This window comes from Melanaphis sacchari, unplaced genomic scaffold, assembly GCF_002803265.2.
Source record: "Melanaphis sacchari strain LSU unplaced genomic scaffold, SCAv2.0 Contig0_pilon_pilon, whole genome shotgun sequence".
Lineage (NCBI taxonomy): Eukaryota > Metazoa > Arthropoda > Insecta > Hemiptera > Aphididae > Melanaphis > Melanaphis sacchari.
This window is the reverse complement of record NW_020270366.1, coordinates 25,121,833-25,144,559: the sequence shown is the minus strand read 5'-3', so window position 1 is coordinate 25,144,559 and position 22,727 is coordinate 25,121,833. Positions and strand designations below refer to the sequence as shown.

At 24.1% G+C, this 22,727-nt stretch overlaps 2 protein-coding genes across 2 annotated transcripts; one reads left to right on the top strand and one right to left on the bottom strand.

Moving 5' to 3' along the window:
- The first annotated feature begins 299 nt into the window (after positions 1-299).
- Positions 300-7,336, top strand: LOC112597583. Its single transcript, XM_025343696.1, has 7 exons — positions 300-377; positions 3,080-3,106; positions 3,266-3,428; positions 5,175-5,332; positions 5,995-6,196; positions 6,326-6,443; positions 7,301-7,336. Exons 1-7 carry the CDS (start codon positions 332-334, stop codon positions 7,334-7,336), a joined length of 750 nt encoding a protein of 249 aa, XP_025199481.1. The 5' UTR covers positions 300-331.
- Positions 7,337-8,455: 1,119 nt separating this feature from the next.
- Positions 8,456-20,758, bottom strand: LOC112596097 (odorant receptor 67c-like). Its single transcript, XM_025341595.1, has 8 exons — positions 20,131-20,758; positions 19,360-19,607; positions 13,024-13,132; positions 12,767-12,863; positions 11,683-11,787; positions 11,462-11,617; positions 11,230-11,299; positions 8,456-8,942 (listed from the first exon to the last, which is right to left on the bottom strand). The coding sequence occupies exons 1-7, from the start codon at positions 20,586-20,588 to the stop codon at positions 11,231-11,233; spliced, it is 1,242 nt and encodes a 413-aa protein (XP_025197380.1). The 5' UTR covers positions 20,589-20,758; the 3' UTR covers positions 8,456-8,942; position 11,230.
- Positions 20,759-22,727: the final 1,969 nt, after the last annotated feature.

Sequence of the window (22,727 nt, the reverse complement as noted above, 5' to 3'; positions counted from 1 at the left end):
ATATTAAGCCATGTATATGTTATGTTATGGGAAAAGTATAAAATTCTTAATGTTTGTAGTGGATAGTTATAATGTAAAATAACCATTAACCACATAATATGGACCGGGAATTTTTTTATGATGACGCCTGAAATCTATCAGCCAAAATTAAGTATGAAGTTATGTCCTACATTTTGTTTTAAAATAACTAAAAAAAAAAGAGGATAAAAGGAGGTAACCGCTCTAATGAACAATTATCGGTGTCCAGTGTACCTCGTCATTGAGGAGTAAATTACCTACTAATTACTACAATGTATGTGTTGAGTATGATTCCAATGATTAATCATTACATATGAAAAACGATTTTGAGGGAATACAGTCATCAACATCATATATTAGTAAGTATCTGCTTATATTTACATTAATATTAAAGTGATTTATTTTATTATTATTAATACAGAAGATTGAATAAGTTTTGGACGAAAATATTAAATTTTAAAATTTTATTATTGTGAATATAAAATATATTAATATAGGTTAATAAATTCAAGAACCCGAGAATAATATTTTTAAATTATAAAAAAATATAAAAAATCAATTGAGGAGGATTTTTTTTACAAGTGAATAATAAATTAAAAAATTTAAACTTAAAACGCTCATAAAAAATTAATGTGACATTTTGGAAGAAATACTTTTAAGGAATCTCATATTAAAAGAAAATTATTTATGAATTTGTAACCACTAAATAATTTTTCAAATTTCCACATTAAAAAATTTTTTCAAAATTTTAATTTTAAAAGAATATAAAAACATATGACTATCTATATGTATAAATAATATATTTTAATTTGTAAATTTACACCGTATGTGAAACTTTATGTTTTTTAAATAAATGGAAAAATGTATAGAACCATTTGATGAAAATTTTAAATTAATAGTATTTAAATTTCTGTTTTTCATCGATTATTTTTATTTTTCAAGGTTATTTTAATAAATTTTAAGAACTTTTTACTTTTGACTTTTTAAATTTTTAAGCATAAACTTAATTCAATTTTTACCAGAAACTACTTTCAACACTAACAATTAAAGTATTTTTACTGCCCCAAAAAGTAATGACTGATACAAAAATAAAAATTATTAAAATACATAGGTATATAATTATATGTAAAATCATGAAATTCATGATTTATCACCCCCTCCCCTCTTAACCTTCTTAATTTAAAATATGTCCACATGACATATCTGTAATAAATAATAAAAATAATGATAAAATAATTTTGTTTTTATGAATAATATACTTATACCTACCCCACCTCAACAATTTGCTGATAAACTGATCACAATAAAACTGGCCGATGAAAAACCAAAATTAGTAGAATCATTTCGATCGTGAGTACTCGCGGTATAAATTGGATTTTTTCCTCAGTTAATTGTTCGTTTGATAATTTGTTAATTTTGTTTAGTATTTATTTTTTATAAATTCCTATTCGATTTTGCACAATATAATTATAATAATAGTTACATACTTATCCGGCACACTTATAAGTGCAGCAGATTATTTACAGCGATTACAGATCACTACTGCAGCAATCATCAGTAAGACAAATTATATCTATTTTTTTATTAATAAAAGTATAATTTACTTACAAATTATGATTAAGGTTATTAATTAAATTTTTCCTAAGTTTTTTCAATTGATTGATTTATTGTATTAAACTGTTGATCGTCAATTGTCATCGATGTTATTATTTGTTTACGACAATAAAATTGATCGTATGACAACATTCAGATAATACGTATTATATTATATACATATTAATATATTAAAGGACAATTAATATATATGTTAACAATAAAATAAAAAGTTTTGATGGTAAAATGATTTACTATATTTTAACAGAAAAAAAAAACTTATTTTTTAACTAAACCTAATTATTATAAATGTCTATGAGTAAGAATTTATGATTATATAAGAGACAAAAGTTGCTCCAAACATTATGTACGATTATTAAAAATTATAACTAATTAATTGTGCGTGGGATACGATCGTATACAATCAAGAACTGAAAAATTAAACTTTTGATTTTATACCAAAACGATTTTAGTATATTTGGATCAAGATATGTTGTAACTATACATTTTAAAGTAAAAGAAATGATTCAGATAAAATGCGCCCACCCTTTTTTCGTCAATACTGCAGTTACTCAAAATCTGATTCTTACAATTTTTAAATTATATTTAAGAACTATATTTTTAAATTCTTAATATGTTTTATACTACTAAGGAGTGTTTTATGGATATATAAATTCATTTCAAATTTCAAATGTTAACCCCCCGGCCCCCTTCTACTTAAAACTGTTAATTATTTAGTAGATATTTTTTTTTAAAGTTTGACCTACTTAAATCAAAATTTAAACTATTAGTTTTTGAGTGATTTAACTTTGTATACTAAGAGTAATAGATCCATGATAAAATATGGGTTTAAAAGATATGAAATATAATTTAGACTTGAATATTTTAGCAGGTAATTTATATGAATCTATCAATATTTATAACTGTAATAACAGTCCAAGTATAATAAATATTAGATTCAATGTTATATTTAATTTATACATCTGTAAAATCGTTTTAAGAGCTATTATTCTTAGTATTAATATTTTAATAACCAAGAAAATATTCGTTCAAATTTTAAATTAAGTACAATTTAAAATTTAAAAAAAATGATTTACTTTAAATTAATAATTAAAGGAAAAATATAAAGTGAGCATGCTTGATGAATCACTTTATGTACAAAATTTATCAAATATCACTAACAAAAAATTGGTGGGGATACGTTGGCTCTTGTGCGATTCCTACCATTTTTGTCACACAATATTTTGAATATGCTGCTTTTATATCTTTTGTATCTTATGAGTTGAAAAATGCATGGTTAATATTTAAACACAGTACAATAAAATAAAATACATACCTAGTACATTAAATTTACTTAAAAAATAAATTTTTGTTTTTTCATGGAACTTCTATATTTATTAATAGACGTGTGAAAACTTTTACGAGTGAAATAAAATAATTCTAAATATCATATTACATTATGTTACAGAAATGCTGAAACTATTCTTTGTAATCAGTGAGTGTCATTTCATTAAAATACTTATTATTATATTTACAAAATTATAATACAACCATGGTTGATTTTAAAATTCATCTATAATGTTATGTTGTAAATATACCTTTTTTTCCACAAATATTTAATAAATTGATTTTTCTTCTTCTGATATGTTTATAGCTACTTTGATAACGTTGGTGAGATCCGAGATTGAGGGTGAATGGATTTGCGAAGAGATCGATCTAAAAGGCAACTGCAGTGATTCACCTGAAATTAAAAATTTTATCGACATAACTATCAATAAAATTAATAATTACGAATATCAAGACAACTATTATTGTCCGTCAGTATACTATTGAACTATATATAAAGAATAATAATAAAATATACCCCCAAAAATTTGCAATTTATTGAAATAAATTAACTAGTAAGTTGTGAGTCACCATTAAGAATTTCAAGTTAGAGTTACTAAGTTTTAGTTAGTAGTTAACAAATAATATATTTAACTCTAAAAGTTTAAGACATATCATGTAAAAAAAAAAATTAACTTGACTCAATTGAAAAATAGTTCATTCATTTTGTTTTAATTAAATATCATTTGTTATACGTAGTAATTGTAAAACTTTAAACAATTTAAAATAATTAGCAGATATAAACGTATTTTTAAAAAGGCGTATTTATAATAACTATAATAATGAATATAATTTTATCATTAATTATTATTCTTTCTTGATTCATTCGAGTTGTAAGTAGTTTAAGAAATTATACACTTGCAAATTGCAGTATAAACTAGATTATTAAATCGATGAATACTTATTTGTTTATTTAAAATCATTGTTTAAACTTTAAAGTTTCATTTAATACCAAGTAATTCATTACTTATAGTTTTGTATTAACATGATTTTTCATTATGTATTATTTTTTTAAATTTACTAGTAAAAACTATTTTACTATAACGGGTATTTGAACAAGATAAGTTAATTTCAAAATTAACAAACTAATTAGGTAAACAAATAAAAATGAAATTCTTTTTTTATAAATTATCTTTGAATATAATATTGTTGTATTTGTATTAGTATTTGACACAGTTATTGTATGTATTAATTTGATTACCTAACCTAAATATACTTTTCTGTGAACACATTTTTGAGTAGAATATTGATTGCAGTGCTCAAAATGAATTAATTAGGCAGAAAATCAAATTTATGAATGATAACTTTTAAGATCCCATATTTTAATTTTTTTTCTATAAAAAAGTCTGAAAACAGTAAAATATTTTCGATCAAATACAAACATGCTTAGATTTTTTACATTAAAATATTGAAAATATATTGTGATAACAGTTTTAAGTTTGAATCAAAATCAATCATTTATTTTACAACGATTCTCCTCCAATCGTACTTAAACGTATTCCGGATTTACATCTGTTACTTTATTTATATTTTAATAGTTAAAATGTATACATTACTATAAACTGAACCGGGATCAAGGATGCAACTTAAACATAGTGTAAATATCTAGTTAATGTGGTCCATGTTTCCGTTAAGTTATAAATTATAGTTAGTAAAACTATTATAATGACTTACAGTAGTTTTACTTTGTAAGATCAGGGTTCTAGAAAATTACGCGAAAATTATTTTAAAATTATGTTTAAATAGAATTTTTAATACACATATACGTACTGATTACGTAATTTTATGCGTATCACGTATGTGAATATAATATAGATAACCAGGAATATCAAAGTAATTTATTGTTTGAGGTAATATCGTATAAACCAATAATTAATAAATAAATATTATGAAATTAATAAAATAGTCTATTATAAAGTAATTGTTTTGATGCATCTGCTATACTTTTTAATTTATTGCCTAATTATCATGTTGATTGTTGACTCATTATCGGCAATCAGTATTCTATTGTGTTGTAATGTCAGAAATTATTATACTATGTTAATAAATGTCTGTACTCTTAGTATAGCTCTAGTATGCCCTATTTTAATATTGTACATAACCTATGTAATTATCTGATTTAATGCACTGATTGTATTGTTAATTCGTCATTTTGCGTTTGTGATTTACAAAAACAGGTTCAATATTGTGGAACGGTACTCCAAGTGTATACACTTGTACTTTCAAAGCTGTAATATACATATGCCCATTAAAGATAAATATTTATTCTTGGTAAATATGCCACCGGTTGATAACTCAAGGATGCTCTGCACCAAAGGTCGGCCTTACAAAAAGGGTATGTTTATAAATTAATAGTGTAAGAATAATATAAAAAGCCCGAAAACATTAACTTATTAGATTACATACGTATGTATAAAATATTATTACAAGAACTATAAAATACATATTGCAACATTATTTTGTCGTTGTACGACTTGTACCTGTATAATATATTAGAAATTATATGTGATGCTTGATATTAAGTATATTTATATTTGCATAGTTAAGTTTAATGCCTATGACCAACTTCAATAAAAGTAACTATCGTTGTGCGATCTATACACACACACACATATATTTACATATATATACATAAATATATAGCATAAAATTGCTCTCAATTTATTAACTATACTATAAATTATAATCATACTAATCACGAATAGAATAAGTTTAATCATTAGTAGCGAGTATAAAATACAAATTAAACTAATTAATTTTACATGAGTTGGATTATATGGTCCTATCGTTGGTCTAATGTAATGTAGGTAATAGGTATAATACGAGTATAGGCTAAAGTGTCATAAAATTAATTGATTGACAATGTTTTTATATATTTTTACTACATTTACAATAACTCATATTGACATGTGATAAATTGTTAGTGACCCAGCTTACCAATCTTGCGTAATACTATATTATCAGGAATATTTAATTAAATTTAACTATTATTGTTAGAATTTCGAGAACACATGGCATGTTTGAAAGCGCTTAAAGAAAATGACGTACAAACCGAAGTACTGCGCGAAAAATTGCTGTACTATATGAAGCAAAATTTTGAAAACCAATCGATTGTAATAAATGAGGACTTGCAAGATAAACTGACGATAAATGGAGTAGATATGGAGTTATTGTATAATATGAACCCTATGAAATGCCAGTGAGTTTTAGTTTAATGTATGTTAAAAAAATTAAAATTTATTATATATTAAGATAATACGAAGTGCTTTTTTCGTACAATCTATATTTCTATTTAACTTATTCTGTTGAATGATCACAATTTTTACAGAATATACTCAGAGTTTATACGGTTACGATACATGCAAGTTTATACACAATGTGGATCGAAGACCGAAAAGTTTTCCCGCCAACTGTTCAGCAATATTTGGCCCGTATCGAGGATGATAGTTAGTATATGCCTATAATAATTAATAATTATTATTTAAATTAATTCGGTATTTTTTGAAAGTAATATTTTTAAGGGTCAGGAACGGACTTTGAGTATTCGTTTTTCCCCCATATTATGATTTTGTCATGTTAGTCATTTATCGATGTTTAAACCTAAATATTTAAAAATTTCAAGAGAAGGGACAGGTAAATTATTTATTTTTAAATTAGGGCAAAATTTATGTTTTAAAGTGAACGTCGTATAAACGGATTTGTTATTGTTTAATTTAATTCAAAGATTATAATCTTAAAAATATACTAACAAATATCAAAGTATGCTTTTAAAATCTCAAAACAATTAAACATGACATTATAAAATACTTTAAAATTCACATTAATCATTAGTCATTTAAAATATATTTTAAATTTTAAATTGGTTATTAATTTTTATTATTATACTATTATTATGAACAATACATTTAATATTCATTATTAAGACATACATAAAATGTATGAACGAACAAGCACCTATTTTTTTTTCATATTTTCTTTGAAATCTAAAGTTTAAAAAATAAATAAATAAAATGATATGCTTACAATGTACAAAAAATGACTTGTAATATAAAAAAAATATAAGATAAAAACAAAAATTGCATTTTTAGCTATAAGAATGATCAAAAGTATGCAAAATAAACTTTCATAACGGTATAATAATAAATTATCATTATACATCGTATCAAATGGATTTATAATTTGTTCTATTGTATGTCAATGTACTTACAACTAAAATAAAAATTGTCTAGATTCATATACACCCCAACCTTACTGATGACTATTTTATTACGTTTTTTAACGATAACGTTTTATTTCATTACAGAATAATTGCGACAAACAAATATATTTTAAAATATAATACGATATACAATTCAATCAAATATTTCAAATTATCAAAGACAGCTGCAAGCCATCAAATTTTATTGTACTTTTTTTTATTATTATTTGATTTTGTCACATTTAATAAAATAATATAATACACTTAAAAATATACTGAATAAAATAAAAATTATTATTATTATCTGGATTACATTGTTTATTATAGATAAATATTAATTGCAGTCAATTCAAACAGATATAATTTATTAATAACTGTCTACTTAACTCGCTATCATAAATTGATGCAATTTTATTATCACTATAATATACAATAAAGTGACTCTTTTTAAGTTTTAAAGGTAAGCACTTATTTTCTTGATAAATACAAACGTTTTTGCGAATATTTTTTTTTTATAGAATTTTAAGTAATTGGAAACAACATTTTTGTTTTCAAGATTTTAAATAACAAAATTACAAAATATTAGTTCGTTATTCATAACTTTAAATATTTATAAAATTATAACTATATTGAACTGTTTATTCAAAATTTGATTTTTGTAAATGCTATTACGATAATATAATATACAATAAAACAAATAATAATGATAATAATAAATGATTACAATAAAAAAATATAATTTTTTTATATGATTTATTTATTAAATATTATTTTGTAATTATATATAGATTACAAATTACAATGATTTTGGTGTCAATTGAATTCAGTTTATTAACAGGTTGCATTATTGTAAAAATATAAAGTATTCGATTAGAACCTATATAATAAAAGATACTTTAAAGTAAGTATAAACACTCAACATGCCACTCTGCATAGGCATGCACATGAGGCGAGCCAGTCGAACCGGTCGAATCTTTTTAGGGACATAATAAAATTTCAACCAGATATTAGTATTAATAATGAATTAATACATTCGTGGCTGGATTATATGAAAGCAAATAATTACATAAAATCGTTTAATAGGTTTTTCACTGCACTGAAATTATTCAGTGTAATATCAATTACAAGTTGTTCCTGCAAATGAAAATTGTCTAAATTAACAATAGTAAAAATAAATTTAGGAGTACTATACATCAAGACTGACTTAATAGTTAATTATTAAAGTTAAACTAACATCTAGTATCAATATTGACATGATCATTGAAAAATTTATTTTTAACTTAAAAAATATATGTCTAGAAATTAACACATTGATGTCGTGTGCACATATAACTTGATTCTATTTTCATAGTTTTTAATTTACAATTAGAATGTACATTTATGTGTTTGAAAAAAAAAAGTTAAGGGTACTGTCCAAGTATTGGGGCATTCATTGTTCCAGTCGCGACCAGAAATTGAAGTCTGCGCACGCCTATGCCGCTCTGTAAATGTTGTTTGTAATTAAGTTTGAAATGATTAGTCAATTAATTAACAATATAATTTATCTGACTATATACAAAGTGCTTCTGAAATGAATGATGTTAGTCGTATAAGTTTACTCACTATGGTAGTGACCCAATGATGATATTTTTAAAATATAAAAATAAACACTCGAATTATATTTTTTACAAAATTCTCATAAAATTGCGATGAAACATCGTTTTTGAGTTTGTAGCGCATTCTTCATACTTGAGTCACTGCCCACCAACTAAAATAAAAAGTGATGTGATTGTGTGACACATCGATTTGTATAAAAACACTGCAAGGTTAGGATAAGTAAATTTATTGGTTGCTATTTAACATATAAAATTAATTAATACCTGAAAATAATGAAAGCGATAAATCACAGTAAATTAAAAAAAAAAAAATGTAATATAACAATAATTTATAGATATGATACAAGCACGGATCCAAACCAGAAATCTGAAGATTTTTTTTACAATTCAAATACAATTAAAATATTATATACTTTAAATGGAAAAAAAATTGATACTTAACTCAGTAAAAAAAAAGTTAAATAATTGAATTTCGATTACTGCTTAAGTGACTTGGTCATACATATTATTATGATAAGAAGGTTTATAATATAATTTACACAATCTTATAAGATTTATTAAGTATTTTTGATGCAAAAAAGAAAGACAAGTTGATCTACTTTTCTGTACACTAGATAGCGAGTAGGTCACTATCATTGGTGTGTTAAATTTGAGCTCAATGGTTTAATGATCAAATTTATTATATTATTTATTATATTGTACCCATATAAAAAAAAATAAAACGATTTTGAATGGAGACAATATGTGAGCCTAATATCAGTAAGTGTATTTCATGATATGTTTTTTGATATGATAGCTATTAAAGTAATTTATTTTACTATTTATTAGTATATTATATGTTGATAATCGATATAATATTTTCTTAAAACAATGCACAAAATTATTATAAATTATCATAATAATGTATACTTAATATTTAAACCATATAATATTATTATTATTATTTATTTTTAAGTTAAAAACATATTCCTATAAACACCATAATACAATATTATAATTAAATAATATCTTGAAATTAATGGAATATGAATACATTTTATAAAATTTCATTGTGTATAGTAAAATTCACAATATATATTAAAGTTTTAAGTTCCCACGTATGATATTTTAAAATTTTAACAAAATAATAAACATTGATATTTGTTATTGTTTAAAAACATTATTTACTTCAAATTTAAACCTAAAATATTTATAATAAATATATATTTTAGATTTTATGATTCAAGTAAGAACTATAGATATGAAGAATCTTATATTTTCAAAACTTAAATAAAAAAATAAAACTTTTTCTGAATTTCTTACTACAAAATAGTAAAATAGTAAAAACTAAGAAATGTTTTAAAATTTTGAACAAATTTTATTTTAAGATATGTATAGATATAAAAAAATACTCATTATTGTAAAATTAATACATTCATCGCTCTATTCAGAGCATAGAGTAAAAATTGGTAATGGATGAAAATATTAATATTACATTACTACAACTATTATTGGTATGAATATCAGTGTTCTACATAATAAAAATAATGATATCATTCATTTATTACCGCATTTACTAATTATTATAATATATATATTACTACTTGCTAACAGTGACATTGGTTGTAATATGTGTTCTCAATATTGAGAACTAGTAAATAAGTATAATCTATAATCTAAATTTTTAAATAACAAAAATACAGTGGTATAAAGACAATTAAAATATTTTATTTTTTACGATGATCATAAAATATTTATTTTTAAATTAAATGATAGGTTTAATAATATAAGCGATTTTAAATGTGTTACGTGGCCAATCATCGTGGTTTTATCGACATTATTACATTTAATCAATTGTATTGATCCAACACCAAGACTCATTAGTCACCGCCATTCATTGACTTTCAAATTCGAACTATCATTATTAACGATATTCTTTATTTGATGATTACGTATAGATAATAAATTATTTTGTATATTTTTATATACAAATTATATAATTATAAAAATATAATTGTTTTATGATGATCAAAAAATGATCATGTTAAAGATGTTAATTTTACCATTTAATCAAAGAAAGAACAATTTTATAAAATTATAATTATAACTTCTACATATAGATGCATGCTTTGTATGAAATAGGTAGGTATAATTGTTAGTAATAGCGTATACCATTAACGACTCTACGCTACTGATTACACTATTTATCAAGTTTCATACCTATAATCTATATATACAATAATTTTAAGAATTTACAATATTAGTTTTTCCAAATGTTTTATATTTCATTTATAGTTTTTACTTAACTTTAAACTTATGTAAATTCATTAATTAATAATATGAATAATTCAGTATTAATAATATGATATGTTATTATAAAAATGAGACTATAATGTAAAGTACTTGTTCAAATATATCATATTTAATTAAACAACTATATGTTTTTTAAATAGAACCGACCTCATATATTTGTGTCTTGGATATTGACTCGCTTTAATACCATATAGTAAGTGTATAGTGCTTTAACAAACTGAAAATAATTAATTACAATGATATATCAGATAAATAGTTATGACCAGTTAGCGAAAACTTAATAGAATAGTTAGTATATTATACTTTACAAGTATAGATACATAATTTGCATTAGTCGATTTAAGATAAGATAAAAAAGTATAAAATAAATCCATCTTACCGAAATAAACGACTTGTAACTTAATTTGTACATGTAATACCCTGTGACTACAGTTGGTTTCGTAGATCTCAAAATCATTAACGTCACTAATTGTCGTATTTTTTTATCGCATCGCCACCACGGAACGTTATACAATGTCGTACTAACACTTATTTGCTGTACATAGACAAAAATAACAGTAGGATTACAATATTTAGGTAGGTTTTTTGGTTTATCCGTACTTTTTGTATGATAAATTCACCAAAAAAATTATTGAGATATTGATGCCAAACACTCACACAAATGAAACATATTACAGTAATTGTTTCAGCTATGCTGGTACTTATCTAAACATAAAACACGTGATAAAACTAAATAATTGTATTTCTACAACCTAAATAACAATTTAAATAGGGTAGTTTTTACATAAATTAAGCTTTTTAGTTAGGTAAGTAAATTTTAAAAATAACTTCTAGTAAAATGCAGAAAAAGGAAAATAATTAAATAAAATGAAAATAACTTTAAATAGATATAATATAATTATTTCAGGATAATTAAACATTAAATTATATATATATATATGTTTAAGTTTATAATATTATCAAAATGATATGATATCTTATATCATTATATGGCTGTAAATGCAACTTGCAATAAATTATGTTTAAAAGTAATCATAATAGATTTATTTTATAAAACCAACAACTGATTACTGATCTAAGATAAAGATATAAATAAAATATAACTCCTATATTATATATTTATATAATAATAACTAATAATAAATACTAATACGGCTATGTATTTAATTTAATTTATTATTGTATTTTTTTTTCATCTACCTATACCATGATTAAGATATATTTTAATTTTAGGTAGGTGTTAAAAAAAGTTGATGTACAAAATTATAATGTTACATACAGAGTAATATATCAAGCGTATTTATCTCTGTTTATTATAACCCTAGTCCCTAATAATGAATTTATTCAAATCCTGATTTTTGGAATTTTTAAGTATACTTAAGGATTTTATTTTCAAATCTATAGAGTTTTTTATACCATTTAATAGTACTCTGTGGTGTTATCAACTCTTAATATTTAAATAATAGTAAACACTCTTTTTCCTGTAAATTATTTAGCAGATGGCTTTATTGAAATTTTTGTTCTAACTCAAAATTTGAACAAATCATTTTGAGTTATTTCATTTAACTTTTAAGGCTAAAATAATATAAGTTCATGATAATAATATATGTTTGATAAGTGTCTATGATGATTTAAAAATTATAACCATCTGTTAAACAATTTACAGTAAAAAAAGTTAACATACCGTTAACTGAAACAATGCAAATGTCAGCGAGGTTATTCCATGTAAATAATCCATAAGTATAAGTGTGCTAAATAGTTTACTTATACTTTTTATATAACTGCAAAACAAAAAATGACATATAAAATATAAACCAACAATTATTTTAATTGTAAATTCCTACTTATACAATATAATAAACCAAAAAATACATATAGCTATATAGTTAAATAGTTTTATGTAAAATATTAGATATGTATATATTTAAATTTAATACATACTCAAGGGCTAGGATGTGGTGTTTTAGACATTCTCGGAGTGTCGAGTAGCATAGCATTAGTTGTTTTTCAGTAAAAATTGAAGGCTGGTTTGAACACGAAAAATTTTCAACTGTAAAAATGTTATGTTATAAGTTTTAGACGAACATCCGGGGCTAGTACGCTTTCACGGATTCGTCCAATCTATGACTATATTTAAAATTAATAAAAATTCATATTACAGTAAAACTTCGTTTAGACGCTATCGAAGGAGAACTCGTAAAACTACAAACGAGCATTGTACAGAATTGAGTCCAAGCGGGATGCTAGACAGAATAAATTAGAAAAAAGTTTATGGTATTCCATGTTATTTATTACATAACAAAAACATCAAATATAAAAAAATGCATATACATTTACAAGGTTGTTATATTATATCATATATTATTATTTTTAAAGTGGTACTGGTTTGTTATTCAATAAGTTTGTTCTATAATTTATCAATAAGAAGGTTTCTATCTTACCTAAGTATTATTAAAGAATATTTTCGAAACCATAGGTTACAGTAAGTACCTGTATTAATGAAGTTATTGATTATATAGTACTTGCGAGTAAAAAGATAGAGAGATTTCTTCCTCAACATCCTTTAGAACAGTGTTTCTCAATTTATGGATCGTGAAATATTTTTTATGGGTCACCAATTGTGATCTATAATTAAAATATATATGAAAACAATTTTAAAAGAAAATTTATAAATGCCTAAGCTAGGTTTTATTTGATACCTTTACGCATAATAAATAATAATAATGTGAAGTCTTGCTAGTATTGTAGATATCAATATATCTTTAGTAAAGTTTGTATTATATTTTTATCTTATCGGTATATGTGTTAATAACTGTAGATATGGTGTCGGTAAATTTTCCATTTATTTGAACAATAAGCAGTACATAGAGACTACGAGAGTAGGAACAAACAAAAAGTTTTAGTTTACGATCAGACACTCATTTTTAAATACTCAAATTTTATATAATGTATACTAAGTTTTAATTTTTCTAATGGATAAATATATTGTTTGTATAACCATATCTGGTGGTACCAATTAACAAGTTCCATCAGGCAGTTCAGTACAATACAAATTTTTTTTTAATATTAGTGGGGGCGTATCGCGTAACCAACAAGCAGTAGATTTATGATTCATCATTACAATAAGGTTAGGAAACACTGCTTTAAAACATATAGTTCATCATTAGTAATTGTAATCTGGTTGATAATTTTTTCAAGATCTAAAATTTCACTCGTTATTAATTGATCATCAATGAATATATAGCCTAGATAAGCTTCTTCAAATTCATCTTCTTTGTCTGAATTCAAAACTTCATGTGGGCTTTATTGAAACAGTTTTTAATCCTTTCTGGTGTTATCTTATCCCACGCGATTGAAATATAATGAATGACATTTAAAACATTAATTTTAGAGATTTATTCATCAGTCACTGATTCTATTGCCCGTAAATACCATTGTACTAACTTCTTACGGTACTTCTATTTTAAAACCTTGATTGCACCCTAATCAAGAGGCTGAAGCTTGCTTGTAATGTTCGATGGAAAAAACACAAGTTTGATTTCAACGGAAATTTCTTTCAGACGAGCTGGGCAATAGTCGATAAATAAAATGATTTTTCTCTTCTATTTAACAAACCCGAGGTTAAGCTCTTAAACCCATTAATTGAACAAACTTCCAGTCATCCATGCATAGTTTTGAGCTTTGTAGTCACACGGGAGATTGCGTACATTTTTAAAACATCTGAGGGATTTCGTTTTACTTATTACTAATAGTCTTAACTTGTTAGTTTGAGCAAGCTAATACAGTTAACATTTCATTACTTAACTTACTAACATGGTACGCATGACATGTTACGTCTTTCAGCACTATTAACTTGTTTGCATCAATTTAAAGAACAAGCCAAACTTGTCGACGTTGTGTGTGTCCTCCTCAGGTAAATAGTCTTTCAACAGATTTAGTAGAATAATCTCTTTAAATAATGCATTACAATTATCACATTTAGCTTCAGCTTTCTCGCACATTTTACAATAGATAATCCCATGCTTTTTTTTAAATCAATCAAGCCAGAATCTATTATGTTCAAACTTTTTGCGATTTCGTTCACTTTTTTTTGCCAAAACTAGACTATTTACAAATAAACATTAACGTGCGAGCTGGTCTGAACTACTCCAACAAAATATTTTCTATCTACTCGCGTTTGCTAACTTTAACCTTTCTACGTTTTATACTTCCTGAAAACGCATTTTTTTTTTCAATTTCACTCCTGTCCTTTTATATGGTCCACGACGAAGAGGATGGTAATCTCAATTCTTCACTAATTTGTTGTTTATTCAATACACCATTTTTTTCGTCATATTGTCTTAAGTGTCTTATAATGTTCAGTTTGTCGTCAATAGATAAAGCTTTCCTTTATACCCCTGCATGACTAATTGACATATACGTACTTGTCATTTTACACACTAGAATTATATCCAAACTACACAAAACAACTACTACTCGTATAAAAATTAAAAATTAAAAATCTTCATGCCATTCATGCACCACTTCAACAATCGAACACGATTACGATGTAGTTGTTATTGTAGTTATACAGTAAGAACATTGCACGTCACAAAATATCAAAATTCAATTCATTATCTTTATTAATCGATAACATTAATTAAACTAAATAGGTAATCCACGGTTTAAAAGTGTAATATACCAGAACATATAATATTATAATCAGTGGCGTAGCCAGGGGGATGGCTGAGGGGGCTGTATCCCCCCCCCCCCGAAATTTTAAGAAAATTTAAAAATTATTTTAATGTTGATTAATTAAATTTTGTTAGCTTTCTATAGCCGTGGCTGTGCTAGTAGGTATTTAATGTATATAATATTCTGCATAGGTCGCGATAATACAAAATAGCGTTCTGGTTTTTTTTTTAACTGCAGAAAGGAGTTTTTCTTCTTTTAGAAGACTAAAAACCTACCTTAGAAATTCAACTTCAGAGTCAAGACTTGTCGGACTTGCATTATTATCTATTCATAGAGACAATAACAATTTAGATGATCAAAAAATATTAGACAAATTTGCCAACAGCGGAAAGACTCGAAGGTTAAAATTGTCACTTTAATTTTTTGTCATTTAATAAATAGTAAATAAATATTGTTCATTTTTTTTATTTATCATATATTCAATTTTATTAAATTGTAGTTAGTTTTATTATATAAAATGTTGGTATACTATATTATTATGTTCTATTAAAAAAGAAAATGCATTACTATTTTTAAATAAATAATACTGGTAAAATAATTTATTGTATATTACTATTAAAATAAAATATCCAAAGTATTTAAAGTATACAAGTATATTAAATCAATATATGTTAAGGGTTATAGGAACAAAAATCTTAAATAAAATTTCAGCATCTGCATGTTCAAATTATGGAAGAACCTAAGTAAACCCATTATATAGCCTCCCCTCCCGAAAAAAAATCCTAGCTACGCCGCTGATTATAATATTATATTATCTTATGAATTTAAGATAAACGTTTCAACGAAATTTGTATCTTCGTGTAATAAGTATACTTACTTTGTTAAATGAATTTTTTTTTTTTCTATGTACAATAGATACGATAGTGTCCAAAAAAAAGAGCGGATTATGCGGGATCAAATATTAAATTGGGAGCATACTAAGCGTGTTTTTTCAATGTTAAAAGATCTACAGGTACTATAGGGACCGAAAAAAAAATCCACGTACTAAGTGAAATTTGTGCATTATCTTTTAATATTTGAGAAAATACCACACGATTGTGCACAAAATTAATTTAATTTTATATTTTTGGCTTAAATGATAATAGTTAAAAACCCACCTATAATATAGTATACGTATATATATATACAATTGCTACGGCTGGTAGATACTTTATGGCAGCTACATAAATTATATTTTATTACTATAATAATTGATAAGTGTTAGTAGCTGTAGTTTTAAACGTATTGATTTTCTGACGTATTCGCATCCGATAATATTTATTGCACCGGATTTTTTTGATAGTTAACTAATACTGTACGTTAACGAAATATCAAGTATGACAGTCACATACTAACTTCATATCTAAACGTAATTTAATCACATCGCACAACGTGTATATTTCCATTTTATTTTTGTGCAATTTCGCTTTGAGAAAATGGAAAAACAAATACAAAAAAAAAATTTCAAACAGAAAAAAGTAAGCCGTGTATTTTAGTTGATGATTATAAATGTAGTGAATTTGAAGTTTTGAAAAGTGCTAAGCATGTTAAATGAGCATACACATGACGTGATTTCAGAAAATATTGTTGGTAGGGAAATTGTGAATTCTCGTTTAAAAATAAAATGTAAAAATGATTTTCTCACTAGGCAAAAACTTAGAAATATATACCGAAAAATATGTCTAGCCGATTTATTCTGATATAAATTAAAGAGAAAGTGTATGTACGATAAACGTAGAAAAAACATGCAAAAAATTCCAAAATCTTTAAAGGAAGCGATAACTCAGTTGTTTGATGGTCGTGAAAATATTACAACTTATACTGGTGAATTATTTTATCACACGGAAGAAACTTTAAGTCCAGTCATATTCACTTGCAAAACTAATCTTAAACTATTGAGTCAAGTTTCTCATATTTTTGCATACGAAACATTTTCATAAACACCCAAATATTTTAAACAACTGTATTCAATACATATATTACAAAATGGTTTTTATGTCCAGTAATTTACTGTTTTTTAATTTCAAAATCAACTAAAACTTATGTACAAATGTGGCATACATTTTTACATAAGTGCCTAACCTAACGCAATTATTGTGCTGTATTTTTTTTAGGTAAAAAGTGCGCAATCGTGTTACGCCCAAGTGGAATGGAGTATTAAGAGAAAGCGTCTTAACGAAGTATCACTGTATTTGATAAATCAAATGAAATATTTATTACATTGATCATATAAAAACAAAACTCAATAGAGTAACTAGATTTAGGAATACCAAAAGCGTATCCTTTAACGTCTTTTATCGAGGCTTTAAATAATTATTATTTATTATAATAACAAATTATAGGTAATACTTGTCCAAAATTATATTTATAGTATTTATTACTTAATTAGTTATTACATCAACATTCTTCGAAAAGCAATTACCTATATAAGAACTAATCTAACTTATGTTATGCCAATAAATAACTATTTATTTTAATAATAATAATTTTGACCATTTTGATAAATAATAGGGCTTAGTTTTTTTTCGTAATAATTTATATTGGAAGTTGTGACGATATCAGATAGTAGTTTAATTTCATGATAATTTAAAAATTTAAAATAATTAAAAATTACTTTTACCAAAAAACATAATTGACATTTGTGAAATTTACATTTTAAAGATGAAAAATTTGATATTTATCTGAAAGATTTTACATATTACTATAATAGTAACGAATTAAAAACCAAATAAAGGTTTTTACATTCCTTATCGGAATTTATCTAGTAAGGACTGTAGGACATCAAATAAAACTGCTAATCAATGATTCAAAAAATTATCAATAAGTTAAAATTTTTAATATTTTTAAGACTGTGAAATTATTTTTGAATTTTAAGTTTCTAATCGTTCAGGTGTAAATATGTTTGTCTAACTAAGTTTGGTGAAAACAATATTAAAAAAGTAAATAAAACAAACGAGGTAGAATAGATGCGATACTGGTAATTTATATGGAACAAGAATTTGTCTCTGAAAATAGTATCACACATAAATTCTCCTGAAGTTGAATTTAAGAATCTACATATTTTTAACCAAATATTAAAATTTAATAAAGAATCTTTAATAATTAATATTTAATATATTTTAACATATAGTTACGTGCTACATATAATAATGAAATTCTTCAATATATTATATAATTTTGAAAAATTAATCTAAAAATTAATGCAATAATTTTATTATTCATATATCTTTTTGAGAGCGATCATAGTCTTACAAAATTTAAAAAAAAATTTCCTAAGTTTAAAAAGGTAATAATATTTATTTTATATTGGTATTTTCTAAACATTGTATAATTTAAAAAAAAAATTCTATATTTTGTTAAACATTTAGAATTAATATTTAAGATTTGAAATTTTCAACTTTTATAGTTTGATTCCGTTTATGTTGATAACATTTTTGTTTTTAAATAAAAAATCTTGAACATTTAAGGCAAAAACCCATCACATAAGTTATTCTTGCAAAAATTCAAAAATTTCAAAAATTTCAGATAATTTATTATAATATAATATAATAATTTAATACTTACGTTGTGCTAAATTATTTTCGTTATTATTTAGAGATGTGTTTAGTAATTTGATTTGACCACCGACAGCATAAATTGCCCCAAAAAAATATATATCAATACCTAAATATATAGCCGCGATTAAAAATGACGCAATAATATGACAGGCAAAAATTGCTAAAAACATCCAATTTTCATTCAACGTGAATGGTATCCAACAGATAAAAGGATAGCTTTTTGGATCATTGTAGTATTGAAAATCGGACTGATCACTATAATACATACAATAGGTAATTATTAAAATAATTGCATAAAAATGTTTCATCGATTGCTTAAATATAATATAACACAAACAGACTAGTTGTTCCTCCCGTTGTTTAATAAAGTATTAGATTTTTTACTATTAACAGAAACAGAATACAGTATTATGAATCTACCAGACTTCCCTGAATTATAAACTGAAATTTTAGGCACCGAGGTTGAATTATTTAGATACTTGCAAACTTTTTGTTTAGCATTGTAGAAGTTTTGTCGTTTATAATGTATTTGTTTTGTAATAAATCGAAAATAGTATGTGGTATTTTGCTACATATAATATAAATCAATAACATGTTAAATATTTTTCTATCAACCTTTTTGGAACCGAAATCGAAAATGTGCAGTTTTTGGACGCACCTGCCAAATCTTTCCAAGGGAGGAATCTCATCTTTTACATGTAGTTTGTACTATTATCGAGGAAATTAAGAGTTACTAAAGTTAACTAAATTAAAAAATAATAAAAAAAATTACATTTACTTGTTCAAGGTAAACAGGGGATTGACGGATATAAAGAAAGCAGCAACAAAACCACTGAATAAATACCAACAACTGATCTTTCGCATTTGTTTTAAATAATCGGCAGTAAACACATCGGCTGAGCGTCCATATGCCATCGATCCTTGAGTTTGTAATTGTGTCAGTGCGAATTTAAGATGGGAAAATTCCCAGTTGAACGCCGTCATATAAAGCCATTTATACAAGCCTGAGAAAAACAGGGTCCAAATATCTATGGTCCTTGCCAACAATGTTAGGTCGGTGGTAATGAACATCTGGACCAACATCAGAATCGTTAACAAAGTCAGGATGATAAAAATGATCAATCTGTAAAAGTTCAAAGCCAAACGCGTCCATTTTGTTGAGTCACTCGATTGAAACACGCCGATCCACCGGAGAAAATTGTATGCAAACGATAAATAATCACTACTCTGCATCATTCCGAATGAGTGCTTTTATAATATTGTTGTGTATACGATCCAAACGAATAACGTGGTTCAACTTCAGCTAAGGAGACTCATGTGATCACCATCAACATTAACAATATATTTTACTTATATATGTTAAGTGTTTGCCATTTATTATACGTATTAATTTATTATTATCTTGGTTATGGAGTTATGCCCGAAATATTCTTTTTTCGATTTTATATGCATTGGTTTAATATTATAACAGCAGCTATCTACCTTCATTTTTTATGAGACATAATAATATGTTAATATAACAATTCCAAACATATTATTGTTTAAGAAATTCAAACTATATATTTACGTATAATAAGATAATCATTATAGGTCATATATTATTTATAATAATAATGTATTATTTTAGACATTAATAGGTTGTAGAAGTTGGTACTTTATAAATGTAACTTGTACTTTTTTATACTTAAATAAATATGTTTTATGTCATAAGATGTTGATATAAATCAATATGTTATCTAGTTGTGAATCTACTGTATTCGGGAATTATCTGACTAATTAATATATCTTGATACAATCTTCCACTTTTCGGTCTACGTTTATTAAATTATTAACTATCTGAATAATGAAATCAAAAATATTGTATTTAAGTATCATTTTCAAAATATCAATATGTTATTATTTCTATAAAACTTCATTCATAGCTATAAAAATATAGTATAATATTTATACAAATATATTTAAATAGGTATAATGATCAGTTTTATTCTTAAATAAATTAATTGTAAACAATCAACATTATAATTTTAATTCTTTACATTATGTATTGAGTATACTTCATCATTGAGTAAGTCGTGGTAATATTTGAGTTAATTTTGAATTCAATAACAATTTATCATATACCAAAAACGATTTTGAACGATGACGATCTGTCAGCCTATATTATTAAGTATATTTTATGATATACATACGTTATGTTCAGAAATGTTTTATTATGAAAAATCTTCAATTAGTAGTAGTTGCGTTCCGACATACCAAAACTTATATTCGACACTACGATATAATATATAATACAAATATTTGACATATGATAGTATAATATAAAAAATAGTACTTGAGTTTAACCACCAGCAACCAATTTTGAAACTTACCCGATTTACAAAAAATTACCATTTTATTAAAACCTTTTAAATTTAATTTTTAATACTTTTTTACCCACATAAATGTTTTATTAGAATTAATAATATGACAATTTTAAACATATTGTTTAAAAAATTAAATTATATATTTACCTATAATAGAATAATCATTATAGACTATATACTTGGTAAATAAATATTAATAGGATGTAGGTATATCAATATATATTTTGTATTTATACAATTTTAGCTTATTAATGACCATTGTCTATTCTCATTCATAATATATATATACGTATTATAAACATAATATATTATGCGTATCCGCTTGTTATTATTTTAATAGTTATACATTTTTTATATAATTACATTGCTATCTACTTAATGTTTTATAAGAGATAATAATATGACGATTCCAAAGACATTAATATTTAAGAATCAACACTATATATTAGCATAATATAGTATAGCATAATATACATATCTACAGTAATAAGTTTAAGTATAGACATTATGTATACAGAGTGACCAATTTAAATACATTAATTTTATAAGTTAATTTGAATTAAGTTGAATTACAATTTAGAAAAGATATCTTCTTTTCATTATGGGTTGAAGTATAAAGTGTTTTTTACAATACTATTTTTAATTATACTAATAATTGTACTTTTTTCAATGACAACAAGAATTAATAATTTAGTAACTTGGAGCTGAATAATTTTAAAAAATATTTCATGTATCAAACTGCAACTAATATCAAAATTTTATTAATAATTATTTATAAATAAGTGTTCTCCAATTTTAAGACAATTAATTAGTTTAAATAATCAAATAATCGTTCTATACAAATATTACTATGATGCAATTCGTTAAACAGGTAACTAACCATTCTAACACAAAATTAAAAGTTTTATTTAATTATTAACTATTGATTATTAATAATTATAACATATTTTTTTTTAAATAATTGTAAAAATTTTAAAACACTATACATCTATGTAATAAATCTGTACATAAT